This window comes from Gastrolobium bilobum, unplaced genomic scaffold (genome assembly GCF_033153095.1).
Source record: "Gastrolobium bilobum isolate Gb01-03AN ecotype WA unplaced genomic scaffold, APGP_CSIRO_Gbil_v1 utg5107, whole genome shotgun sequence".
NCBI lineage: Eukaryota > Viridiplantae > Streptophyta > Magnoliopsida > Fabales > Fabaceae > Gastrolobium > Gastrolobium bilobum.
The window spans coordinates 11,147-35,249 of record NW_026897630.1 but is presented as its reverse complement, the minus strand read 5'-3'; the positions used below and the strand labels follow the sequence as shown (position 1 = coordinate 35,249).

The window sequence follows — 24,103 nt, the reverse complement described above, 5'->3', positions numbered from 1 at the left end:
TATTTTTTTGTTTTAAAAAGTGTGAGCCCCACAAAATGTTGTGAGTGTAGAAAAATTTATTGTGTTATGTTAAAGGATAAAATAAAAATCCCAAAAAAAAAGGTCAATTATTAATTTGTGCTAAAACAGTGTTGTCAAACCCGGCCCGACCCGGCCGGGTTGACCCGGAACCCGGTGAACCGGTTATTAGACTGGTTCGGGTTAAGCATTGGACCGGTCATGCATCGACCCGGTCAAACCCGGTCAAAACCCGGACAAACCCGGCCAAACCCGGTGACCCGGTCGGGTCATGCATTTAAAAAAAAAAAACCAAAATTGTTTCATCTTATAAAAAAATGTAAAACTCATTTTAACAACTTTTTATAATTTTATTTGCAAGTATACTCTTCTACAATGACGTCTTAGTTTCCAATACTAAAGCAATTTGTAAAATAATAAATTAGAGAATGTTACATATGTCATTTTAATGTAGTTGAATTTGAAAAATATAAGTTCAATGTCATTGAAAGGTATGTTTATGGGGATTATGAGTTGCCATTTAAATTGACATAGTAATAGCATGCGCTTTTATTTATTTATGCTTCATTTTTTTAACTTATTTAGTGAATCTTGTTTAATTTATTTTAGATATGAAAGATATAATTAAATTTATATGTTCATATTTTTATATATCTGGGTCAACCGGTCTGACCAGTGACCCAGTACCCTGACCGGGTCGATGCGGACGTGGGGTTTAACAACACTGGCCAAAACTCTCGGTTTTGCTTTGTAGCGAGTTTGTGAGCTTTGTAGTTATGTCTTCTTCTCCAATTCCAGTTCCGATTGGAATTGCAATGGATTCTGCTTTTTCTGTCACAGCGACGATGGCGCTTTTCAAACCTCTCAACAACCATTACGCCATAGTCAGAACCAGGCCACTCCTCCAGCTCCGTCGCCGCCTTAACTCCTGCCCTTCTATTATGCCTTTGCGGTGCTCAGCTGCTTCTTCCGGCGGCGGCGGCGACGATTCCATTATTATTCTCCATGTTGGGGTATCTTTGACCTACTCCTCTTTTTCAATTTCAACCCTTTATGTCAATTTTGAAAGAAACGGAATAAAAATCCATCTCTCTCTCTCTCTCTCTGTGTGTGTGTGTGTGTGTGCCAGGGAATGATGTGCGAGGGATGTGCAGCTAACGTCAAAAGAATTCTAGAAAGTCGAGTAAGTATATATGTTGTTCTAAATTTCAATTTTTTTTTTTTCAATAGGGGTAGGGCTAGTTCAACTGAGGATTAAGCACCAATTTATAATTTCCTAGTCACTCTCTCTTAAACCTATTTTGGTGTTGGGTGAAAGGGTAAAATTGGTATTCAAAGATGTATATTTATATCCTTGATCATATTAAGGTATGTAACAAATAAATGCTCTATCTTTTTTTAAACTACACTCTTATTGCAATATAAATTTGTGTTCTTTTATGTTTATGTTCAATTATTAATGGACAGCCACAAGTGTCATCTGCTACTGTGAATCTAACATCCGAGATAGCAATAGTTTCGCCTGTATCTGAAGAAAAAACTGCACCAAATTGGCAGAACCGATTAGGGGAGGCACTTGCACAGCATTTAACTAGCTGTGGTTTCAGTTCTAGCCTTCGAGGTATTGTTTTAACATCATCATCACGTTTATTATTTCATTAATTTTTCATACGGCATTCATCTGATCCCTGTTGTAAATGCTACTTTATTATGTAATATAGAAGAAAAGAAATGGAGTATATACTACTATATAGAGATCACGAAGCATGTCATAATAATACTTTTTTGACACATTCCTCGGAGTTATACTAAAATTGTCCCATACAACCGCATGCAATCCAATAGAATGAATATGAACTCCCTGCTCTCTCCTCCACAAAACTAATAAAGATTGTTGGGAAGGCGTGGGGGAGCTGCCTGAATATTGTGGAGAAAACTTTCGGTGCAACAGCCATAGGTAGTTAGGTACATCCATGCTAAAAGAGGAAAGTTTTTTGGACTTAAAAGGAATTATAAAAGAAAGCATGGTTAAAGATGGAATTTTTCTTCCCTTTTTAGTAAAATGGAGTACCGAGTTCGGTACTCCCATAGTCCCGTAGCACTAAAGAATTTTCCAATATTGTGGGGACAATTTGTGGCACGGAAGAAGTATTTGCCAATAAAGAACCTTTTTTAGTTTTCTAGTCATTTGATTCCTTTTTCATGTATAATGCTTGCATTCTCTTCTCCTTAATATACCCTCGATAGACCTCCTTTATTGATATTTACAAAATAAGTGGTATCATATATGGTTTATGGGTTTGGTGTTTGTCATTTTAAATGACATAAGTTATGTCATTTTAAATGAAAGATAGACACAAGGAATGAAAATCATGAGAGAGAAAGTGGATGGTTTTTTTTTTAATTTAAATTTTAAATAAAAAAATATTTTCTTGTGTCTATCTCTCTCTTAAAATGACATAACTTTATGTCATTTAAAATGATAAAACTTTTCTCATGGTTTATATATGAAAATGTGAAAGTCCTTCTATATTTAGTGGCTTTTACCTTTATTAAATTATTACTGGTCTATTTTTCATGAAATTGTAGGCTTGGTTGGTTATTCTTCTTTCTAATTTTGTTTTTTTAAAAGTTTATTCATATATACCTCTGACCATCCCTTCTTAGTAGCATCCTTGCCATGTCTCTTACCTCTCAATATAAGAAATAATTAAAATGTTAGAGGACAGTTTGAGTCTGTATATATCGATGTCGTAAAACTCAACTTTATGTTACTCTTAGAATTGTTAACTAATTGCTCGATTGTTGTCTATAGTTATACCTTTGAATTGTTGAATACACGTGCTTAAAATACTAAAATATGATGGTGAAGATTTACTCTGCTAAGTCTTCTTGTTGTTCACTTAACAGCCATTACCTCTAAGAAAGTATATGTATGTTGTAGAGTTTATTTGATTTACATGAAGCTTGGTGGGTTGAGTGGCAGGTCAGGAAGATAGCGACTGAAGGAATTACTATCTCAGCATATAAAATACAAAAGAGTGGTCATCTGGAGTCAATGGTATGTCCTCATTTCACGAAGTTCTAAGTTTGAAAAACGACACCATTTAAATGACTAAACTGATCTCAAATTTTATATCCTCCATTCTTAGATTTATAGGATAGGTTTACAATCAACTATTGATATTATATTTTTTCTATTCTCTTCAATAGGTAAGTCTCTGCGCCGCTTCTGGTGTTTATTGGAGAGTCATGTTGTGCTCAGGTGGCCCTGCATGTTGTAGAATTTGCTGATGTTCAATCTAAAATTAGCAAACATGTAGCTATCAAGAATTTTGTGAACTCATTCATGTGAAGTTGGTTGGGTTTTGTGTGTATGATACACAGGACATCTTGGTGATTTCCGTACCAGCTGGTTGCTTCAAAATGTTGATAATAAACATGCCAATATGAAGATGTTCATAGCATACTTGAGAATTAAAATCAAATTATCAGCCAATATGGGTCGCTCGAATTGGATTAAACCAACTTGGATCCAAAAATCAAAGTACCAGAGTTGTGGATGAAGAATGATTGATAGAACAATTTGTGTTGCCTCTATCTTTTGGCTCTCTTAATTTAGTTAGGATGATGATCTGAACAGAGCTTTACTGTCCTTAAGTAAAAGTGTTATAACAAAATATTTATTTCAAAATTTGATAAAAATAATCAAAATTTATAATAAATAACTAGGTTATGGACTAAGGTTATTTTGCTAGTTAATAATATTAATTTTAGCAACATAAATACAATTTAGGTTCCATTGTTTGTAAGAGAAAAGTGGTCGCTTAATTGCAAAATTAATTTTCAGGTGCTTTTCCCTTATAAAAGTTAAGATAATTAACAGAGGCATCTTGAATTGATTGTTTGTCAGGGTTTTATAAGACTAATTAAAGTGATTTAATTTTTTTATTTTTAAATTTAAAGTAAATATAAAAATACTTTAATTGACAGTAGATGCAAGTAGAGAATCGGTTATTAAAAAAAATTAATATAATTTTTAGGAATCAAAAGCAGAAGAAAATTATTAATTGTAAATAAAACATATTTAAGAAAAGTTTTTTTTTTTTTCTTAAAAAAAAAAGGTTCAAAATTCGGAGCAACATGAGCATATGATGACTTCGGTGTCAGCCAACTGTTTTCTTTTACAAGATTTTAGTGATAACGAATTTGTTTAAGGCATTCTATGCTTAAAAGGCTTTTAATTAAGAATAGAAGGTTGATAGCAAGGGGGAGCGGGGGACAAACAGAATTTCTGAATCAGTAACACTTTTAGAACTGCTAAGAAGTGTTTAGATTCCAACTGGTAGATTTAGTAAATTAAAAACCAAAAAGCGTAAGGCACAACATGAAAATATTTCTAATAAAAGATAAATATGGTGTACCCCGATCCTCAGTAATCACCGTTTTTCGCCACAGTAACCACCGTTCACAGAAGACTCCGATGCTCAGACAAGACCATACGGCTAGTTCGGCTCCTAGACCAGTTCAATCTCTTTTGAGTTTCAATCAAGAAAATGTTTCTAAGAGATAATAAGGCAGACAACAAATTTATGCGAACTAAAGCAGATAGAAGAATAAAATTAAGGGCAATCACATGCCACTATACAATACCCTGCGTACACCCTTTTTTTTACATTGAAGTGGAACTTGACTCATTTACATATATGTCTATGCAATGATGTATAGTGTTTTAGCATATCTTTTTCTTTTTGTTATCAGCCTATTCCAATTCCATGTATGCAGATGGCAAGCCCAAAACCACAACGAACATTAGTACAACTTCTGGATGATGAGTTGGAAAGATATTATATAATTTGGGTATCCAAACAACTAGATGCGATCGAGCAAACATTTGGAACTGTGCATTCCAAAAGAAGAGCTTTCCAGGGCCCTGCTCACTGTTATCAAACTGCAGCTTCCAAGTAAATTGTCATGTGTTTTATTTGGGCTGCAAAATTATTTTCAAACCATGTAAGTCATGCCAACTTGCATCAGATGTGAGTGGGGTACGCTTAAATTCGTGATCCCCCTCCTGCAATTCTTTCTCAAAAAGGCATAAAAATAATTTATAACTAGCTTTTTGATAAACCATGAGTCCTTCCTTGCCCTTATATTCCCATGACCAAGAAGATAAACAACTCCAGATTCTCTAGCCTTGCGAATAAAAGATAACTCCCTCTCAAGACTCTGCTCAGCATCAAACACCGGGGGAATAGAGGATGTTGGGCTTACCACCTCTGATGTGCTTGCTTCTAAAACGGGATTGCTTGTATCCTTAAAATCAGCGAGAAGAGGAACATTAAGTGAGTAAACACTCCCGTTGGGAGCTATGAGAACCCTAGAACCAGAGTAATCATCCTCTAAATCCATATCATCATCCCCATCACTCTCCAATGACCTCTCCTGGGTCTCTCGACGTATAAACTTCTCTAGGCTCTCAATCAACAGCTGCTCAAAAGTCTGATGATTTTCTTTACGAACATCTTTGTAACCATACCTGTTTAACATATAAAAGTTCAGACAAAAAGACATTTTTATTATGAGGATAGGATATATTATTTCACTAATTAACCCCTTAAAGAGAAGTTCACATGAAGCTATTGCTCATGTTGTTTCTAAAAGTAATATATAAGACCTCGTTTTCACAATCCACTCAATTTTTCCAAGGTTGTACCACTTAGCCTGGGTGTAAAAATTCACATCTCCACTGATCTAATACTACACACATCCCTAATTGTGAAAAAATGGACCTAGTTACCTGGCAATACAACGAAATATATGATAACTTTTTGGGCAGACTCGTCGGAAAAGGAACCTTTCACTTTGAGGTACCATAGGAACCGGAACATATTTAATACTCACAAATATAATCATGGAATGGATTGCAGGAAGTGTTGTCAGAAAATGGCCAAAAATTGCCGGTATTCCTTTGACCAACTCATTATAGAGTAGACCAATCCCAGGAGCTCGTATTGTCCCAAGATTACTACCTAATTCTCGCATCAAATCCATTGAAAGTTTTTGCTTGACTTCAGTTTCATACTTGAGATTGCTTCCATAATTCCATACATACATTATAAGAAACATTATAGCGGCAAAGACCAATATAATCCAACTTCCATCCGCCACACTCCACAAAACAGATGAAAAGAAAGTCAATTCCAATCCCAAGAAGACTACCATGAAACACAGTACTATGATGATGTGTATCTGCCATATAAGAAGCATAACAAGGGTTACTAAAATAGTGGTCATCATCATCACCCCCACCTCAGCAATGCCTGAAAGAGGACAAAGGAACAAGCTGAATACAAATGTTATAATATTATATAATAATATAGTAATAATGAACTGAGTTCAGTGCAGAGCAGAATAGCTAAAGAAAGCTAAACTATCAAGTCCCCCCCCCCCCCCGGGATCTAGCTTCCCAAATCAAATTATTATCGATCAGGATCTATTCATTTTATAAATTCAAACTTCAAGATGAATACCCCCGTGGATCTAGCTTCCCAAATCAAATTAGTATCGATCAGGATCTATTCATTTTATAAATTCAAACTTCAAGATGAAAGCTATTTCCTGAAATTCAACACATGTGATCACATCCATTTGTAATGAAATGATAACCACTACCTCTTAGAATTCTTGCTGATGGAAACATATATACACTTACAGCCAGTGTTTAAAGAGCAGGGAAATGATAGGGTTTAGGGTCTCAGTATGAACTACTTTCTCTAAGCAAATTGGGTCTTCTTAGACAAGGCTCCAGTTGTATTATCATTTCTCAAATAGTTGAGGACATGCGAAAGAAATATTAGGAGAGGAGTTCAATGCTTTTCCAAATAATTACAGTAACATAAGCTTCTGATGCAACCAATTATATTGTGAAAGTTGACCCCATCAAAAATTAACATTATTACCAAGTTAAAATTTGACAAAGCTATGTAAATGTGGCTGATAAATTTTACAAACCATCTACAGATATTAAAATAAAGAAACGTAAACACAATCATTACCATAAGCATTTCCAATCTCATCAATGCTGGATATAGAGCAGACAAACACCAAAGAAACAGCCAACAGAAACCAGTTTATGACAGGGATATAGATCTGGCCCATAAATTTCCGAGAGGTGTGAATGATTTTCAGACGAGGAAAACAACCAAGTGCAGTCGATTGTTTAATACATGAAAATGTTGCTGTTGTCATAGCCCGACTTGCAATCAGTGCAGCAATGTTGGCAATGAGGAAAGTTGGCCAGAATGCTCCACCTGTAGACAGAGAATAGTATTACTTGAATATGCGGTAAATTGCAAAGACAGCCCATTGTAAAGAATGATATAATCAAGACTTACTTGGAACAGAAGAAAAAAAGGCTTGACCAGCATCATCATGGTTTTCCATAAGGTATGCCGCTTGACCCAAATAACCCAGTAGTAGGCATGGCAAAACAAGAAAGACAAATGAAAGCTGCAAATTAACACCACTTTTATCAACATATTAGTTAACAACATGACAAAGGAAATAAAAGAAATGAAAGAAGCATGATAGTTTAATAAATATAACAAAGACATAATTTATTACCTGAACTGATCGTACAGGAAAGTAGCAAAGGTCTGCAAACATGGCCTCCGAACCTGCAACATGATCCAGTAACATTGTTAATCAATGGTTGAAGAAGTTGTATACATGCCAGCAATAGTCACATTTATATTTATCATTCACCGCATTATAATATCGTTATTGTGGGCTGGGTGGGCAGGGCAATTGCAGTGATAGAACATTCAACATTTGAATTCCCATTATCAATGAACCTCAATTCTGACTATTCTACCTCAGATAGAGGCAAAGACGATTAAAACTCAGACATTGACCATCATGATTGCTAGGAATGCATTGTCTTTAAAACAAGTAAAAACAGACTCATCAATAGAACTAAATCTACATAAATGACAAGGCAAAACATATATAGTATTATTGCATCCTCAGTGTCAAGATCATGCATATGTGTTTACCAGTCGCACACAGAAGACAACCCCCAAGAGAATACCATGCTTTAGTTGAGTTCCTCTTGAAGAAATAGTAGATGTGAATTGGATTAAATGCCCTCAAGACACTACTGTCATATTTGAGAAGATTGTATACCCCGATACCAGCAAGAGAACAAAACCATATGAACAAAGCAGGTCCTACTGCAAGTCCCACTTTACTTGTTCCATACTTCTGTACACTGAACAAAATGACAAGGCAGGCAACCGAAATCATCACCACTTCATCTGCATAGTCGAAAATGAAGAAAAGATTATTAGAACTATACAAACAACCACAACATAAGGATACAACTCAGCTTATTAATATGCCCACCTCCCTACCCCCCTCAGAAACAAAACCAAAAACAGAAAGGTTTTCTATTCTTTCAGACCAAGTCAGTAGATTGTAGTAGCGATATTAAAATTACAACATTTAGCTAAAGAAGAAGGAAAAGATAAAAGTCTAAACTGAATTCTCTGGATGTATCCTTGGATAACAACATCAAATATAGGTATCAGTAACTATTACAGATAATAGAGTTCATTAATAGATTAACATAATACCTTGCTTGATTGCATCTACCCCAACTTTTAATCCACCAACAGATGACAGTACTGCAACAAGACATAGATAGAAAGTGAGAAATATTATAAAGAATTAGACAGTAGAAATAGTTGATGAAAACAGCAGTTGGCCATGAACACAAGCAACAAGATATCATTACAGGCATGGTAGTCAAATTTGCAATCTTTCCAGTGAAATCATACAACCCTACATTCTTTTCCCCACCAGCAATCCTATTCACACTCAGAAACTTGTTTTGGTGAGATCACGAGGGATGGTTGAGTGAGAGCATGGGATTGGAGGCATTGTATGATCCCACCATGCAGCAAAAATCTGAATCTGAAGACCCAACACCCATCCCATTTTAAGACCAGTTGTGAACCACCCCCCCCCCCCCCTTTCTTTTTTTTTCTGTTTTGAAGCCCTAACCCAAACTGCTCCATTGTGCTACTGATGCTGCCTTCTTCTCTTCAGAAGAGTGTTTGAATCCCTCTTCTCTTCTGCAGCAGCTGTTTAGGCTGGTTCGGGCCACTACTCTGGTTCAGCTGGGTTGGGCTCTACTGCAGTATTGCTGGTTCAATTTAAGTTCAATTAAATTTTAGGAGTGATTTAAAGGTTATTTTTTCTTATATATATATATATATATATATATATATATATATATATATATACACATAGTAGTTAATAGCGCCGCAATAGCACCGCGAGCCGCGTCGTATGGGCGTTGCAGTGCCTCGCGGCAAGAAACCGCGCCGCGTCGCACTTGAACGCAATAGCGGCCATTGTGATCGCATTTGCGGCCAAATCGCGGCCATATTGTTGTCATAAGGAAAAATGTCAATGTTGTCCTAAATTTAAATGTGTAATAGAAAAATTTTAAGGGTTTTTTAGTCTATCTTCGTCTCTCTCTGTCACTTATGCTATCTCTACCTTTAAAAAATGTTTCTTTTTGTCATTATTTCTGTCATATCTATTCCGCTATTTTCGCAACCGCAACCCGCTATAACGCTATAGCGTTTCTCGGGGTTGGCCGCGACTTGTAGCGAATCCACATTTGATAACTTTGTATATATATATATATATATATATATGGTTCAGGATCATTTTACACCAGTGTAAGTTACACTCTCAATCTCGTCCTTTGATCCCACTTATATATAAGGGCTCTAATTTTTTAGTAATGTGAGCCATTGGATACACGTGGATCAATGGTCAAGATTGAGTGTAAGACTTCTAACTCTTACACCGGTGTAAGAATATTCTGCCCCTATATATATATATATATATGTGTGTTTGAATATAATTTTGTATTCCAAATAGGATCTTACAATCCGTGTTACAATCACAAGATTTATGCATTCCCCTCCCTCTTCCAATCCTGTGTAGGATCTTTATTTCAACTACCATGATTAAAGGTACGGTATTGGTATCATCCCGAACACATTATGACCAAAGCAAGTCTAATGAAATTACAAAAATACATGAAGTAACAGCAGTTAATAACCTGACATTGCTGGTGTAACAACACCGTTAGCAATCACCATAGAAGTACCAGCAAGCACTAATATAAGTAAAATCTTCTTCAGAGTCAAAGAAGTCTCAAGTCTTTCCTTGATTTTTAATGACCTTTCCAGCTCAGGGGATGGCACCTTTAGCCTAAAGCTTGATATACGGGCATCTGATGGTAACTGATTAGGGAGAAGACTCACCTTAGCATGACGACAGATCAAGGAGTACAAGGCAAAAGTACCACCTGCAGTGGATTGAAAAGAACTATGATTTTGAGGAAAAAACTGTCTGAACATTATGATTAACAGAAAGAGAAAAGCAAAGAGTACTGAAGGTTTATTTTAGAATATCTAACTTAATTTACCTTCACCATCATCATTGGCCCACAGAACAACCAGCACATACTTCACTAAAGGAATCAAAATTAAAGTGTACAAGACAAGTGATAATGCTCCAAGAATGTCTTCATTTCCATTAATAGGGGCCTTTCTAAACATAACACTGAAGGTATATAATGGACTCGTTCCAACATCGCCAAAGACAACACCAAGAGTCTGAAAAGCCAACACAATTTGCTTTCCCACACTGATATCCTGCAATAAAATATAAGGAAGACAACAAGCAAAAAAATATTAATATATAGATTGTTGATGTTCCCTAAAGTTTACAGCTACATAAGGGATGGACAGAGCACAAGCCCTATATAAATAGAATTACACAAGTGAATTACAGACAAAAATTCACAGAACCCATAAACTCTACAAAAGGAGCAACACCCAAAAGCCATAGAAGAAGAAGAACAAAAACAAAGCAACAATAAAAATAGCATCCCTGGACAGTATTTATAAAATGGCTTGGATTGCAAAATCAACAGTTAGGTCGTAAAATGTATGAGAATTTGAGTGTACTAGGATTACGGTTTAGAGCATTGAGTAGCTACTTCTTTTAATCTTCACTGATCATAGAAAATTGTCTCTCTGTCTTGCTCATGAATGTAGGATGTGAGTTGAACCATGTTAAATTCCATGTCTATTAGTTTCCATTTGTGCACCAGGTTATATATCACTCAATAAATCATCATAATTCATGAGGTCCCACACACACACACATGTATATATAGAGAGAGAATAAACACGAAACTTTCAGGTTAACTTAAATGTTTTCCTAGTTTAAATTCAAACTATGATAACAAAATTCACAAAATTGAAGCTCATGAGATTCTAAAACCACACAATTGAGAACTAACGTGGCCAGTGGCCACTACAACTAAACGAACATAACTTGCTACGTCAAAACTCTACAACACAACAATTCCCCTGGAGTAGCAAAATACTAGTAATACAAGCTATACACTATATTTCCCTCCTTGTAAAAAAAGCCAATGTGGAAAGAGAGAAGCTAAAAAGGAAATCAAGGTATTGAAGTATTAAATTCCATTCCAATCCATTTTAGGAGAGATAATAGAGAAAAGAGAGAGAGAGAAAGGGAAGACCTCATAGTGATTTCTGGTAGCACCGGGGACATCAAGAGCATCGACATCGAAGGAATCGATTCGAGGACCAGTACGAATGAGTCTCTGCTCGGCATTATCCTCATCATCGGAATCAAGCATACTAGGGTGGCGTCTCAATCTCAAATCAGCGTCGAAATCCTCCTCTATATCGGACGCATCCTCATCGTCCTCCTGTATAACCCACCTCGATTCGGTGGATTCCATCGAGAATCCGCCATTGATCTCCCCTCTCTCCTCCGCCATCAAATCCAAACCTTAGTGTTGAGTTTCACGAACTGTGTTTGGCTTACACACAGTAGCAAGCAATCGAAGCTTCCATTTCAGAAGGAAAACGCCATCTCTGCTCTTTCAACTTCAAGCGTGCCTCACCTCACATCACAGCCTTAATTGTTTGAATTTTTTAAAACCAGAAGGAATTAATATTCTAACTTTTTTTCTTTAAATTTAAAATATAAAATAAAATTGCTTTAATAAAATTGTTAATCTTTATCATTCTATCGAATCAATTCTCAAATTACTGAATAAAATTTTTATTTTATTTTATTTTATTTTATTTTTATTTCTAATTATCTAAACAACAATGCGAGAAATAATTAGCCCTTCCTTGGACAAATAAAATAATTGCTTCGGTTTTATTCGTTCCAATCGTCTTTAGTACGTAGCCCGTCTTTGAAAAAGAGTTGTATCTTTGCGATAACCCTTCTTCATGAAAGGGTGGCTCGCAGGCCCCAGGCACTATTTGAATGCAAATAAAGCTTTTAACTGTAATAAACATTTATATGCGAACTTTTTGGTGACATTTTTATTTTCTTACAACTTTTAACATCAATTTAAAAAATACGATATAAAATTATGGGAAATGCACTTCTTCCTTTTAAAGGAGAAGAAATTTTTTACAACAATAAAAAATAAGTAAAATATAATTACAATTTTAAAAGTAATTTTTTCCTTTTTTCTCATAAAGTTGTGGACTGATATGGCGGAAAGACAAAAATTACTTTAATATTATAATTATGTCTTACAAATAAAACATAATTATTTTTGATTGATGCAAAAAAACTCTTTTCCATGAAAAGTTAGAGACCCTAAAATTACTAATGTATCTTTATCTAATAATTTTTTTTTAATTTTATTATGTATTAGAAATTTAATAATCAAATAATCTGCTTACCAAAAAAAATAATCAAATAATCTAGATTTTTTTTTCTATCTTAATTTATGAATAAATAATTAAATATTATAAAAATATTAACAATAAACCTTTACATTATTCATCATAAATTTAATGAATTCTCGTGTGATAAGATATATTAAAAAAATATAATATAAATATATTTTTATTTAACCATTCGTGCTTTTATGTTGAATTAATTATTTATAATATTATTAAAAGAAATGTTATACTTATAATTTTTTTTTACAACCTCTTACAACCATATCTTAATATCGTTGATTTTCGTCAATCAACAGTTATGATTTTTTCAAATTAAACTCATTAATTAATTATTAATTCACAATAAATGATGATCGTTGATTGCCGAAAATCAACGGCATTAAAATATGGTTGTAAAAAAAAGTTGTAAGTATAACTTTTCTCTATTATTAATATTAATAGTTGTAATTTTAAACATTGTATTCTTAATTTTAAATTTACGTAATATTTAATTTTTTTTAAATATAATTCATTGATTTATCAATTATTCTATTAGTTTATTGATTAAACTGAAATAATTTCTTAATAATTAATCCGCGTGCTGGGTGGGTTAAAAAACAAATGGATGTAATACTCAACTTTTATACTTTACTGAAGATATTCATTTCATATATGAATGATGATTTAATGGTAACACTAACACATAAGCATTAGCGTGAGAGTGAGAGGATAGGATAGGATGTCTCACTTCGGAAGGTGGGGTCCACCGGATATCAGCGACACATACTCTCTGCTGGTTCTCAACATCGCCTTTCGTACAACCGCCGACGACCTTTTCCCTCTCTTTGATAAGTATGGTAAGGTCGTCGATATCTTCATCCCCAGAGATCGAAGGACCGGCGATTCCAGGGGCTTCGCTTTCGTCCGTTACAAGTACGCCGACGAGGCTCAGAAAGCCGTCGACAGGCTCGACGGCAGAGTCGTCGATGGCCGGGAAATAACTGTCCAGTTCGCTAAATATGGCCCTAATGCTGAGAGAATGTTTGTAACCGTTTAACATAACAATTTTTCATTCATTCATTCATTTATTCTATTGAATCGAATCGAATCGAATCGAATGACTGACCTAGGTTTACTCTCTTTTTTGCAGTTCAAAAGGAAGGGTTGTTGAACCATTGCCGAGATCTAGTAACAGGTCAAGGAGCCGCAGTCCTCCAAGGAGAAGGTAAGCTGTTACTTACTCACTTTGCTTTGAAACTAAGCTACCGTTGTTTATTCTATTCTACAAGTTTCGATTCTGTGCAGGTATCGCGATGATCACAGGGATAATAGGAGTCATGAACGTGACAGGTACCGTTCAAGAAACGACAGAGATTATCGTCGTCGAAGCCGGAGTCACTCACCGGATAGGTAGGTCTTCTCTCATTCACTGTCTGTGATTTTTGCTGATATTGAATCGTGTGCTTTATTTTATTCGCTTTTTTCTATTGTTGATATTGTAGTCGAAAAAGTACTTCTCCGAGGAAGAAGAGCCGTCATGGACGGTCACCTACACCTGCCAGTGTCTCTCCACGCCCTCGACCTGATGATGCTTCCCCGAGGATATCCCCTCCAAATTCTGGTGGTGATGTGAGTAACATATACATTCATCTTAAAACTTTACGGTGAAAAAATTACCATATTTGTTTTCAACGAGTTGTTTTTTTTATATCAATTCTGACTTGTGTTTTTTTTTTTCAAATTTATTTATTTGCAGGAATGAGCTCTGTTTTCCTTGTAAAATTCTGGAGACGTATTGAGTAGTATTCCTGTGGCGATTTTTGCTAATGTTGGATCTTTAAATCATTGTGAATGGTCTTATAGGATTCAATGGAGGATTTTATGAACTATGTGCTGGTTTGGTAGGATCTGACTTCCTTGATGTTTTGATGCTACTGTATTTTGAGCTAATGTGTCTTCTACTTGGGAATTTGGTAACTATTGCACCTTGTGGTCGATTGATTAATATCTCAGTCTATGATGGATTGTCATTATTGTTTCATTTAGGTTTTTTTATTTTTCTCGTTATTTTTCCTACTTCCTACGAAGGCATGGTCGTGATTGAGTTAAAGCTCAGTTCATAGACTTCCTAATTTATGATGAACAACTTATTGGTCTTTATAGTTATGAAAGGGAAAAGTGATGGGCCCTGATAGGTGCATGTTGACATCGTTGCTATTGATGCTGTTTCTATGTCATGGTCGTGATTTTGGTGCTGGTTGCAAGAGTATGCTGGTTTTAGAAGTATGATTGATTTACCGGTATGCTGGTTTGGTGGACTTAGTTGACTTTTCTTTTCTTTTTTCTGAATGTTGTGATTATTGGTAAGATATTTGGTTTACTTTGTTATTTCTTCTGAAAAACCTCAACAACTGAGAATTCTGATTTTGATCTGAAAATCTGTGTCTGGTCTTTCACTGAAATAAATAAAATGTTCTGAAAGGGTTTCTTGGTGCGGAGATGGACACAAGTTGAACGTAGTTTGACATGTAGCTGATGCCTCATAGGAGTTGAACCTGTTCATATGTAAATTCAGATGCATATACTAAACCTAAACTGTGGCCTAAATATGAATGCTAATTTGCTGGTGTGGTATTTCCAATCACAATGATGCGGGGATGATATGGTAACACATTCATGATTAAATTTTTAGGGTATTTTTCTGGATACTGCCTCATTTAACATTGACTTTTTGAGATTATGATTTATGCATCTTCTTTTGTGTGATTAGCTTGTGTTAGGGAATAATTTGGAGAACTAACCAATAACTGCATGTAGCTCTGTTGCTGTCCTTTATGCTGGGGTCAGGTTGGCAATGTTATTAGCGGCTGGCACTGATTATGGCTGTCTAGCTGTCCTGCCGAATTCTGTTGAATCCAAAACTGCTTGACACACAAATTTTCACTATAAAGCAGCCGTTAGTTTATGTAGCTTCTATCTCATTTGTCTCAATTCATTTTTAAAATTTTCATTGACTTAGAAGATATATATATATAGGGTCAGGATCATTTTACACCAGTGTAAGTTACACTCTTAATCTTGACCATTGATCTTACTTATATCTAAGGGCTCTAATTTTTTTAGTAATGTGAGCCATTAGATATAAGTGGATCAATGACCAAGATTGAGTGTAAGACTTCTAACTCTTACACTAGTGTAAGAATATCCAGCCCCATATATATATATATATATATATATATATATATATATATATATATATATATATATATACTTAGTCAATTGTTCCTTCAGATATTGTGAGCATGATCACTGTTCTGCAACTGGATAATGATCAATTTATTTTTTAGAGATGTTTTTCTTCTAAACTTGAAGTTTCCTAGTATAGTTCATGAACCATTACAATTTGTTGTCCTTGTCGGAAGTCCTTGCAGAAGTTTTTTTTCTTATGGGCATTACGCTGATACTCTTATTTTTTTTTGCTAGGGTATGGTACTCATCAATTATTTCATTGGCTGGTGGTTATATATAACATAATTATAAACGTTTATCATGAAATTCGCACTCAATAAATGCTTGATAATTTATCTTGCGCACCTTACCCATCAAGTTACCATAGCAATTCCCCCTTATGCGTAAATTAGTTGAATCTATGCTTGCATTAAGATAAGCTTAAGGATTAGATTCAAAATGTCTGTTATGATTTTATATATAGCTGATTTTGTATTGCCTCATAAATCTGTGTTCATTGATTGTTTTGTTGTCTAAAGGATGGGAGATCTACTGTTGCAATACAGATCTTCTGATGTCAGAACTGATTTGCATTTGAAAGTTATATTGTTTTAACTTTTGCGATCATGACAGTGCTGTTCATCAGGAAAGGCACACCTGTATTTTGACTGTTGTGTTTGAAGCCAGATTTTTTATCCCTGTTGCTTTATTGGCCATGTCTTGTTTGAGAGCAGTTTGTTATTTGTCAAAAAACTGTTTAAAAAGAATGCTACTATAGTACTATGCCTAGCATAATTGAGAAACAAGGCTTAATCTTATCATGAAATTATATTGTAGCATTAGTCCTATACCCTTGCTGGAGCCAAGTAATTTTAGGGATTGATCTTTTGTGAAAAAGCTCTTGAAAATTAAGTTTTTCTGTATAGTAAATAGGCAAGTAAAGGCGTGTCTACCCTTAAATTTTAGTGTGCTAAAGATTACGATATACCTTCTTTTTTTTTTGGAGATAAAGATAACGATATACTTAATTGAGTGGATGAATGCGTATTCATTTACCCACTGTAGATATAAACGCTTACCTAAGATATTTTAGAAGTTTTTCGTAACGATCTTACTTTAGGGATGCCTTTTGCATGATGTGATGAATAGCTCTATATGAAATTCAGCATATCTATCTGTTTAATGTAGGTTTAATCATTGATTTTACTGAAGAGTATTTTTTTTAATAATAACCTATAATCTCATACAATCTTGAACGATTGCTAATTGAGTTTAGGAGAAGAATATCAATAGTTAAGGAGGTTGAATTTCTCTCATAAATATTTTAGAAGGAAATATTTTATTTTTAGGTGCATCGAAATTAAATTCTAAAATTATTAGAACATGGTAGTTTTTTTTCTGGGTTAGGTGATTTGTACGAAATAGCAGCATTAATTCTCATAAGGATGACATTTGGTAGGTTGAGTACGATAAGCACGGCTATTTTTCAATTTTTTATTAATCTATTATGTTATGATCTAAGTTATGATGATATCAGTAACAATTGTTATATTATTGGAAAATTGTTTTCTTCAACTGTAGCAAAGAATTATCTTATGTCATAGAAATATAAATAGATGTTTGCAATTTTTTCTCTTTTGTTTCTTTAACTTGTGGCCTTCATATTTTTTGTTATTGTAAGAAAAAAAAACTTCTCTCATGTTAAATGAAAAAAGTATTACCCTATACTATTTAGGTCAATATAATATTTAAATTATGAACCAAGAATGAATATAATTTTTTTATTACATTGATATAAAATCAATTTACACTTGCATAAGGATGAAAAAACTTTAAGCCAAATCCTAGTAATCGATCACACAATTACTAAATTATCGTATTAAGCAAAATAATTCCAGAAAAACCTAGTGTGGACCTTTGGGTGAAATGGGTTGCATAACATTAGAACAATGTTTTGTTTTTTTCGCAAAAACAAATACACGCCCTTATCCTGTGTAAAATTTACACGAAAATTTGCATTAACAAGGAGAAACGACTGTATAACTTAGCAACTAGCAGTAGCAACTAAGTAAGAAGAAAGTCTCGCAAAAAAGTATGAGTGCTTCTGTCTGTACATATGCCACTGATAGACAATGATTGTGGATTGTTATAGTGTATACTCCCCTGGAACGGGTCCCTCAACTCACATCAGATGCAACCTCGTGAACTTCATCGTAAGTGTTACTCTCCTCATTAAATGAGTACCTGTGTGTAAACAAAAAAACATTCCCAGTGAGCTAGAAACATACTTGGCAGTAAGACCAACAATGGGTCACTGCATTGGCTGCAGTACACAATGCAGCTACTTCTGCAAGGTCCATCCAACATGGCATCCCACAAATTGTAAGAAGTCTAAATTATAGATAGATATTATTAAATCCAAACCGCCCCCCACCCTCCTCTCTCTTTCCTTGGGTTCTTTTGTTTCTTGAATGATAAAAGTGTCTAGTGTCTACCCATCACCAAGAATATGTGCTTTTTTTAACCCAAGATGAAGATTAAAAGTACGAGTATCATAATATATTTTACAATAAGAAATATCTATCAAACGAGAATAGAATTTAAACAAAAAGGCAAAGAAGCCATATGGAAAGCCATGTTTAGGACCCTCACTAGTAAACAAAGAGGCTACAGATATCAAAATAAAAACTGGCACGCAACACACACTAGGATGAATTATAAATGTGCAATACCATTGTCCCGACGCTGCAGAGTAATAAAGCCCTGTATTTGGATCATAATAATAGCCCAAACTGCTGCTGTAATAGTATCTGGACCATCAAGTAAATTGATATCAGATCAAGTTTTAACAGAATTTTTTGATTAAAAAAAAATCCATTAAGAGAATGTAGAAAATGGTACAAATATCAACTTATTTTGCCACATTCTTTATGCTATTCTAAATGAATTTTTATGGCATTGCAACAGAGGTGACTAATGCCGTATTTGTCTGATTAATTCCCAAAATGTAGAGGGAAGAGAATAGTCTTACCCAGAAGATTCGTCATACACATAATCATTTTGCACTGCTCCACCTGGTAAGATAGGTAGAACCATGTCAAGTAAAAAACTTATAAGATAAAATCAGCAGCAAGAATTTCCATTTCAGATGCCAAACTTATTGAGGCAATGTATTTACCCTCTGTACCAGAATTTATGGCATCTGATAATGGTTGACTAACTGCATTATTTTCATCAGTAGAGGACTTGGTGGTAGTAGCATGCTCATCATCATCTGCAAACATATCGAACTCATCTGCACCATTAGAAACTTCTGCACTAGCCAAATGTGGATTTGAAGTGCCAATGGCTGTGCCGTGGAACATTGCAGAGGCCACACCAGAATCCAGTTCATCAGAGAGTAACTTTTCGTCCCCATTTAGATAAGAATTCCCTTCACCTGAGTGCAGAGATGTGCCTTCTCCTTTTGCCAGGGCTAACTTTTCATATCCTTCTGAAATAAGGAGATCATAAAAGGCATAAGCATTAGCCAGTTAGTGCTACTATGGAAACAGATACCCTTCCTTGCTCCTCATAAACCTATATGTCAAATGTCAATATCACCATTGAAGGAATGGAGAAGGGACAAGGAAAATGTTGAGATTAAATACTGTTGAGGACCAATTTCCCAAAATATAAAGCTTAATATGGAGGTTCAAAAAATGTTGTTAATAATAAAAACATAACTAACCATAATAAAAATGTAAGTTGGAAAGCATTATATTAGTCATGAGCATAGAAGAACAATCAATAATTAAATCCAATTAAATTAGCAAATCAAGCATCATATTCCCTCGTGTTATTAATCATGTAACTCCTATGATAAAACTTAAAGTAAAGGTGTCAACACAATAATAGAACATAATAGCAATAGAATAAAGACATTATAACACTGACCTGCTTCACGCTCAAAAACCTCTTTCTTTTCATGATAAACATCTGTAAAAAAAATTAATAATAATAAAGGAATCAAAATTAAGCATCACGCAGAAAAACACATCCCTTTAAAAAAAACAATGAAGCAAGAAAAGTTGCACAACATAAAGAGTCTCATCAGACCATCATAATGAGGAAATGTTTCAACCATGCCTAATATCTACAATGGCCCAATGACAATAACTTAACTGAATTCACCATTCTCCATCAGCTTCATAGCATCCTCAGTTAGCTGGTCAAATACAATTTTAGTCTCAGCAGACATTTTTGCCTTTCTGTCACTGTTACCTTTCAACCTTCTCAAGGCTTGTAAAACCTAATGGAAGAAGTATCAGTTAATAGAACCCATCAAATGACACTCAAACACCACCCCATAACACAATAAATATATTGTATATAAATTCTATCCTGCTCAAGTATAACGATTTACAATTGCAAGATTTAAAGAGAATAAGTAATTGAACAGGATACAAAATTAATAGTGGCAGTTAGTTACCAGGTAGATATAACTTTCTGTACTGTAACAATACCTTGACTTCTTTTATTCTTACAAACAATAATAACCCTTTTTTGTGGTAAATTGGGAATTATCTAGTTTTTCGCTGCCAACAATGAAGGAGAGAGAGGTAAAACAGTAACAAGTCAAGTTAAAAGTAAAGCTGCATAACCTACTGCGGAGTTAGCAGCATACTCAACTTTTCTTGTTTTCTACATTTCTTTGTGTCAACTTTAAAATTATATGGTCAAAATTGCACATTCTTTACACATTTAGAGGATAAAATTTTAAATTACTATGTATTTAAAGGACTCAAACTTGAGAAATTTCACAACTCCATGGCCATAAAGCAAATTAATGTTTGCCTAAATAAATAGATGCTCTACACTGAGTGAGTTGGCAAATAAATATGTTGAATTTTACAATGATACTTCAGTAGAACAAAAGACATCAAAATTACCGTTTCCCCTGGTTCGAGAACATTTGCAATGCGCCTCTTCATGATTCCAACATCTTTAGAAGAAAGGTCTTCAACCTCCTCCTCATCATTTGTTGCTACAGAGCTTAATGCAGAATATCTTGGATCAACTTCAATATTATCAAGCCATGCATCCTGCAAAAGTCCTTAATAATTTATTGATAGAATCAAAATGAAATAGTCACAAATCACAAATGAAAAACAGCATAAATGTCTCACCTTGATCTCATTATCTCTTACATATTCAACGAAATTTCCTGCTTCATCAAAATAACCTTCTTCTCTTTCTTTATTTAGGTTGAAAGGCTCAATTTGAATCCCATCATCAACAAAATTCTCATTGTCCTGCCAAAACATATCAACTATAAAAATTGCTGCCAATTCAGGAAAAAATCACTCTATAAAAATACATACGAACAACAGCCTACATTCAACAAACTTCACAGGCATATAATTTATGCTCAACTCGAGTCCATGAAAAGAAAAAAAAAAAAAAAAAACTCCATAGAACGAATAAAGATTATTTCAGAAAAAAATTTATCCTGAATATTGCAAACTAATAAAACTAAAGTGTTGAAAATTGGAATTTATCAACATGCTGTATACAATAGGTTAAATTCAAATTTTAAAGTATCAGCAGAGAGCAGAAATGCAAAAAAAAAATTTCATCAACATTCATACATCATAAGCTGTAATCAATCAACAAACATCCAACTTTGATCATTTTTAATTCCATAGACCAAAAACAGGCCAAGCATTGGTTAATTTATTAGTCACTCTAATTTTTATCTTTTATTTTATTGGATAAAAGTAGTAGTCACTCTAGATCATGTTAGTTTAACTTCTTTAATGCCCATTTTTGCTGAAAAACAGTGTAACCAGTCAACATAATAAATCAAGAAGAAACTGTCCACCAAAAAAAAAAGTCAAGAAGAAACTAAAAAAGGGAAAAGAAACCTCGTATGTCGCTTCAGCAGCCGATAACTCATTTGAGACACCTCCAGTGCCCTCACTAAAGAGTTCAGCAGTAAATTGATTCCTGTATTTTTCCCGCTCTTTGGCAGCAACATGGGGATTCGTCAAGTCGATTGCATTCTCCTCCCCAACAACATTTGCTTTCGCCACTACTTCATCTTCTGGCTTCACTTTCTTACCCTTTGGAAACCTAACCCTTTTTGCTCTGCATAAATTCATAAGTTTAAAGCAAGTATCATAAAACTCAGCTCCACAAACTCATTATAACAATCTCAAAAGCAAAAACCCGCACAAGGGGGGACACACACAATACATCACAACTAGTGGGAATGGTGAAAAAGCAGCATAGGTCCTGCAACTGTAATACAAAATATAAAATTTATCACATACAAAACAAGCATTATGTGATTAAAGTAAACTCTCTTCAAACAATACAAAGTTTTGGGGCCAAATACTTGAACTTGATGGAAGTCGGAGGCAACCAAGTGGCTAATATTCCCCGAATCAAAAGAACAAAGCAATCAATATCTAAAAGCTTAGGGTCTGAAAATCAATTATACCGATTAATGCAATTTTCTCAATAGTAATAAATCAGATTAGGGTTTGGGAGTCAGCATGATAGGGAAGAGAAATTACGGTGGCTTTTTGTTGGATTCGTCATCGTCTTCCACAAAGGGGCGTTTAGCGGTACCGCGAGATGATTCTCCCACCATTGATGCTGCCTAAGAAGAAGCAGTTCAACAGTATCAGCTTCAACACAGATAAAGAGAAACAGAGAGAGAAGGGGGGAAACTGTTCTCTTTCTCTTTATATCTGTTCTTCTCTTTATTTTCATATAATTAATTCCTACAAAATCGGATTTAGATCGTTCAATTCACTGATTTATTGGATTAAGATTTTAAAAGATTTTTAGAATTAAAAAATCTTATATATTTTAAAAGACTATTAAAATTAGGAGAAAATGTAAAGACTTTTTTTTAAAAAAAAAATTTACAATCAAGAATTAACGAGATTTCGTAAAATTGTATTTTAAAAGAACTTATAATATTTCAAAGGACAATATGAATTTATAAGATGTTAAAAAATCATATGAATTTTTAATAAACATTCAAAATTATAAGAGTTAATAAAAAAGAAAAAGATTATACTTACAACCTATTTTTGTTTACAATATTTTATAATCATATCTTAATTGTTAATTTCCGTCAATCAACGGTTATCATTCATTGCAAATTAAATATTAATTATGAATTTGATTTGCGAAAATAATAACCGTTGATTGACGGAAATCAATGATTAAGATATGGTTGTAAAATGTTATAAACAAAAATAGGTTGTGAATATAATCTTCCCCGTAAAAAAATAACAAAGAAATGCAATGAAATTAATAAAGAAAAAGTAAAACCTAATATAATTTTCTCAATCAGTAAAACATAATATAATTTCTAACAAACATTCAAAACTACTAAACAACAGCTATTCACATATGAAATGGGTTGAAAATTATCTTCTTCATTTAGTATCAAAGTTCATGATAAAATTTCGTTTGAAATTTTTTGCAATTGATCTTGAAAATCTTGGGGTTTTATTTTACGTGATGAGAGTTTTCTAACTATATATCATATGCATATTTTCATTGAATATTCTAAAAAAATTTCGAATCTAAAATTATGGGTTTAATTACATGAAAGCTTAGAAAATTTCTCAAATTTTTTTCAAACGATACATTGAAACCATAAATTGCTTTGGGGCTTTTGAGAAACAAGTTTTTAGTTATCTATTGACACAAAAATTGTTTAAAATTGTTTCCTATAGTAAAGGAATTTCGTTTATGAATGTATTGTTACGAAATATAGGGTTCATATTATGAAAGTTTCAATCTTACTTTAATTTGATATTGTTTCATTGATGTAAAATGAAAATTGGTTTTAGGGTTTTAGTTTCCCTATTATTTTTTCACTGTTTTATAAAAAACCTCACGTTTTTGTGCCAAGAAAAACCACAACCTATAGTTTGAAAAATAATTTTTTTAAACTTCTAAAATTTCTCAAAAAATGGCTCAAAAATATGTTATTTTTGAGATAGATTATATTAAAATCTCGTTGGTTTGTTATTTCTGAG

The 24,103-nt window shown here is 33.8% G+C and overlaps 4 protein-coding genes across 6 annotated transcripts; 2 read left to right on the top strand and 2 right to left on the bottom strand.

Annotated features, from left to right (window-relative positions):
* The first annotated feature begins 780 nt into the window (after window positions 1-780).
* LOC133308796 (uncharacterized) lies at window positions 781-3,642 on the top strand. 2 transcript variants are annotated; one of them, XM_061509501.1, is made up of 5 exons: window positions 781-1,031; window positions 1,148-1,201; window positions 1,486-1,639; window positions 3,005-3,079; window positions 3,406-3,642. In XM_061509501.1, the coding sequence occupies exons 1-4, from the start codon at window positions 795-797 to the stop codon at window positions 3,022-3,024; spliced, it is 465 nt and encodes a 154-aa protein (XP_061365485.1). In that variant the 5' UTR covers window positions 781-794; the 3' UTR covers window positions 3,025-3,079; window positions 3,406-3,642. The 2 variants fall into 2 exon arrangements, with proteins under 2 accessions (XP_061365485.1, XP_061365484.1); XM_061509500.1 differs by having other exon boundaries at window positions 3,232-3,639.
* Window positions 3,643-4,407: 765 nt separating this feature from the next.
* LOC133308761 (potassium transporter 7) lies at window positions 4,408-12,052 on the bottom strand. The gene is made up of 10 exons (XM_061509452.1): window positions 11,657-12,052; window positions 10,529-10,757; window positions 10,160-10,408; window positions 8,655-8,705; window positions 8,076-8,336; window positions 7,645-7,697; window positions 7,416-7,530; window positions 7,077-7,331; window positions 5,819-6,341; window positions 4,408-5,557 (listed from the first exon to the last, which is right to left on the bottom strand). The coding sequence occupies exons 1-10, from the start codon at window positions 11,918-11,920 to the stop codon at window positions 5,023-5,025; spliced, it is 2,535 nt and encodes an 844-aa protein (XP_061365436.1). The 5' UTR covers window positions 11,921-12,052; the 3' UTR covers window positions 4,408-5,022.
* Window positions 12,053-13,516: 1,464 nt separating this feature from the next.
* Window positions 13,517-15,939, top strand: LOC133308778 (serine/arginine-rich splicing factor SC35-like). Its single transcript, XM_061509479.1, has 5 exons — window positions 13,517-13,871; window positions 13,981-14,055; window positions 14,136-14,240; window positions 14,333-14,459; window positions 14,587-15,939. Exons 1-5 carry the CDS (start codon window positions 13,570-13,572, stop codon window positions 14,590-14,592), a joined length of 615 nt encoding a protein of 204 aa, XP_061365463.1. The 5' UTR covers window positions 13,517-13,569; the 3' UTR covers window positions 14,593-15,939.
* Window positions 15,940-17,955: 2,016 nt separating this feature from the next.
* LOC133308790 (uncharacterized) lies at window positions 17,956-22,778 on the bottom strand. Of its 2 annotated transcripts, XM_061509492.1 has the most exons (11): window positions 22,619-22,778; window positions 21,965-22,187; window positions 21,227-21,352; window positions 20,990-21,142; window positions 20,223-20,349; window positions 19,995-20,036; window positions 19,498-19,551; window positions 19,237-19,353; window positions 19,090-19,132; window positions 18,791-18,868; window positions 17,956-18,302 (listed from the first exon to the last, which is right to left on the bottom strand). In XM_061509492.1, the coding sequence occupies exons 1-11, from the start codon at window positions 22,693-22,695 to the stop codon at window positions 18,236-18,238; spliced, it is 1,107 nt and encodes a 368-aa protein (XP_061365476.1). In that variant the 5' UTR covers window positions 22,696-22,778; the 3' UTR covers window positions 17,956-18,235. The 2 variants fall into 2 exon arrangements, with proteins under 2 accessions (XP_061365476.1, XP_061365475.1); XM_061509491.1 differs by having other exon boundaries at window positions 19,237-19,551; window positions 22,619-22,774.
* Window positions 22,779-24,103: the final 1,325 nt, after the last annotated feature.

Excerpts from the sequence above, each read along its gene's own strand:
- LOC133308796 (XM_061509501.1), top strand. The coding sequence starts at position 795 with ATGTCTTCTTCTCCAATTCCAGTTCCGATTGGAATTGCAATGGATTCT. Across the intron at positions 1,032-1,147 it reads TTATTATTCTCCATGTTGGG|GGAATGATGTGCGAGGGATG; the intron begins GTATCTTTGACC and ends TGTGTGTGCCAG. Across the intron at positions 1,640-3,004 it reads TTTCAGTTCTAGCCTTCGAG|GTCAGGAAGATAGCGACTGA; the intron begins GTATTGTTTTAA and ends GTTGAGTGGCAG.
- LOC133308790 (XM_061509491.1), bottom strand. The coding sequence starts at position 22,695 with ATGGTGGGAGAATCATCTCGCGGTACCGCTAAACGCCCCTTTGTGGAA. Across the intron at positions 19,552-19,994 it reads GGTTTTTGAGCGTGAAGCAG|AAGGATATGAAAAGTTAGCC; the intron begins GTCAGTGTTATA and ends TCCTTATTTCAG. Across the intron at positions 19,133-19,236 it reads CATAAATTCTGGTACAGAGG|GTGGAGCAGTGCAAAATGAT; the intron begins GTAAATACATTG and ends CTATCTTACCAG.
- LOC133308778 (XM_061509479.1), top strand. The coding sequence starts at position 13,570 with ATGTCTCACTTCGGAAGGTGGGGTCCACCGGATATCAGCGACACATAC. Across the intron at positions 14,056-14,135 it reads CGCAGTCCTCCAAGGAGAAG|GTATCGCGATGATCACAGGG; the intron begins GTAAGCTGTTAC and ends GATTCTGTGCAG. Across the intron at positions 14,241-14,332 it reads CGGAGTCACTCACCGGATAG|TCGAAAAAGTACTTCTCCGA; the intron begins GTAGGTCTTCTC and ends TTGATATTGTAG.
- LOC133308761 (XM_061509452.1), bottom strand. The coding sequence starts at position 11,920 with ATGGCGGAGGAGAGAGGGGAGATCAATGGCGGATTCTCGATGGAATCC. Across the intron at positions 10,409-10,528 it reads GGCCAATGATGATGGTGAAG|GTGGTACTTTTGCCTTGTAC; the intron begins GTAAATTAAGTT and ends AATCCACTGCAG. Across the intron at positions 8,706-10,159 it reads TGTTACACCAGCAATGTCAG|TACTGTCATCTGTTGGTGGA; the intron begins GTTATTAACTGC and ends GTCTTGTTGCAG.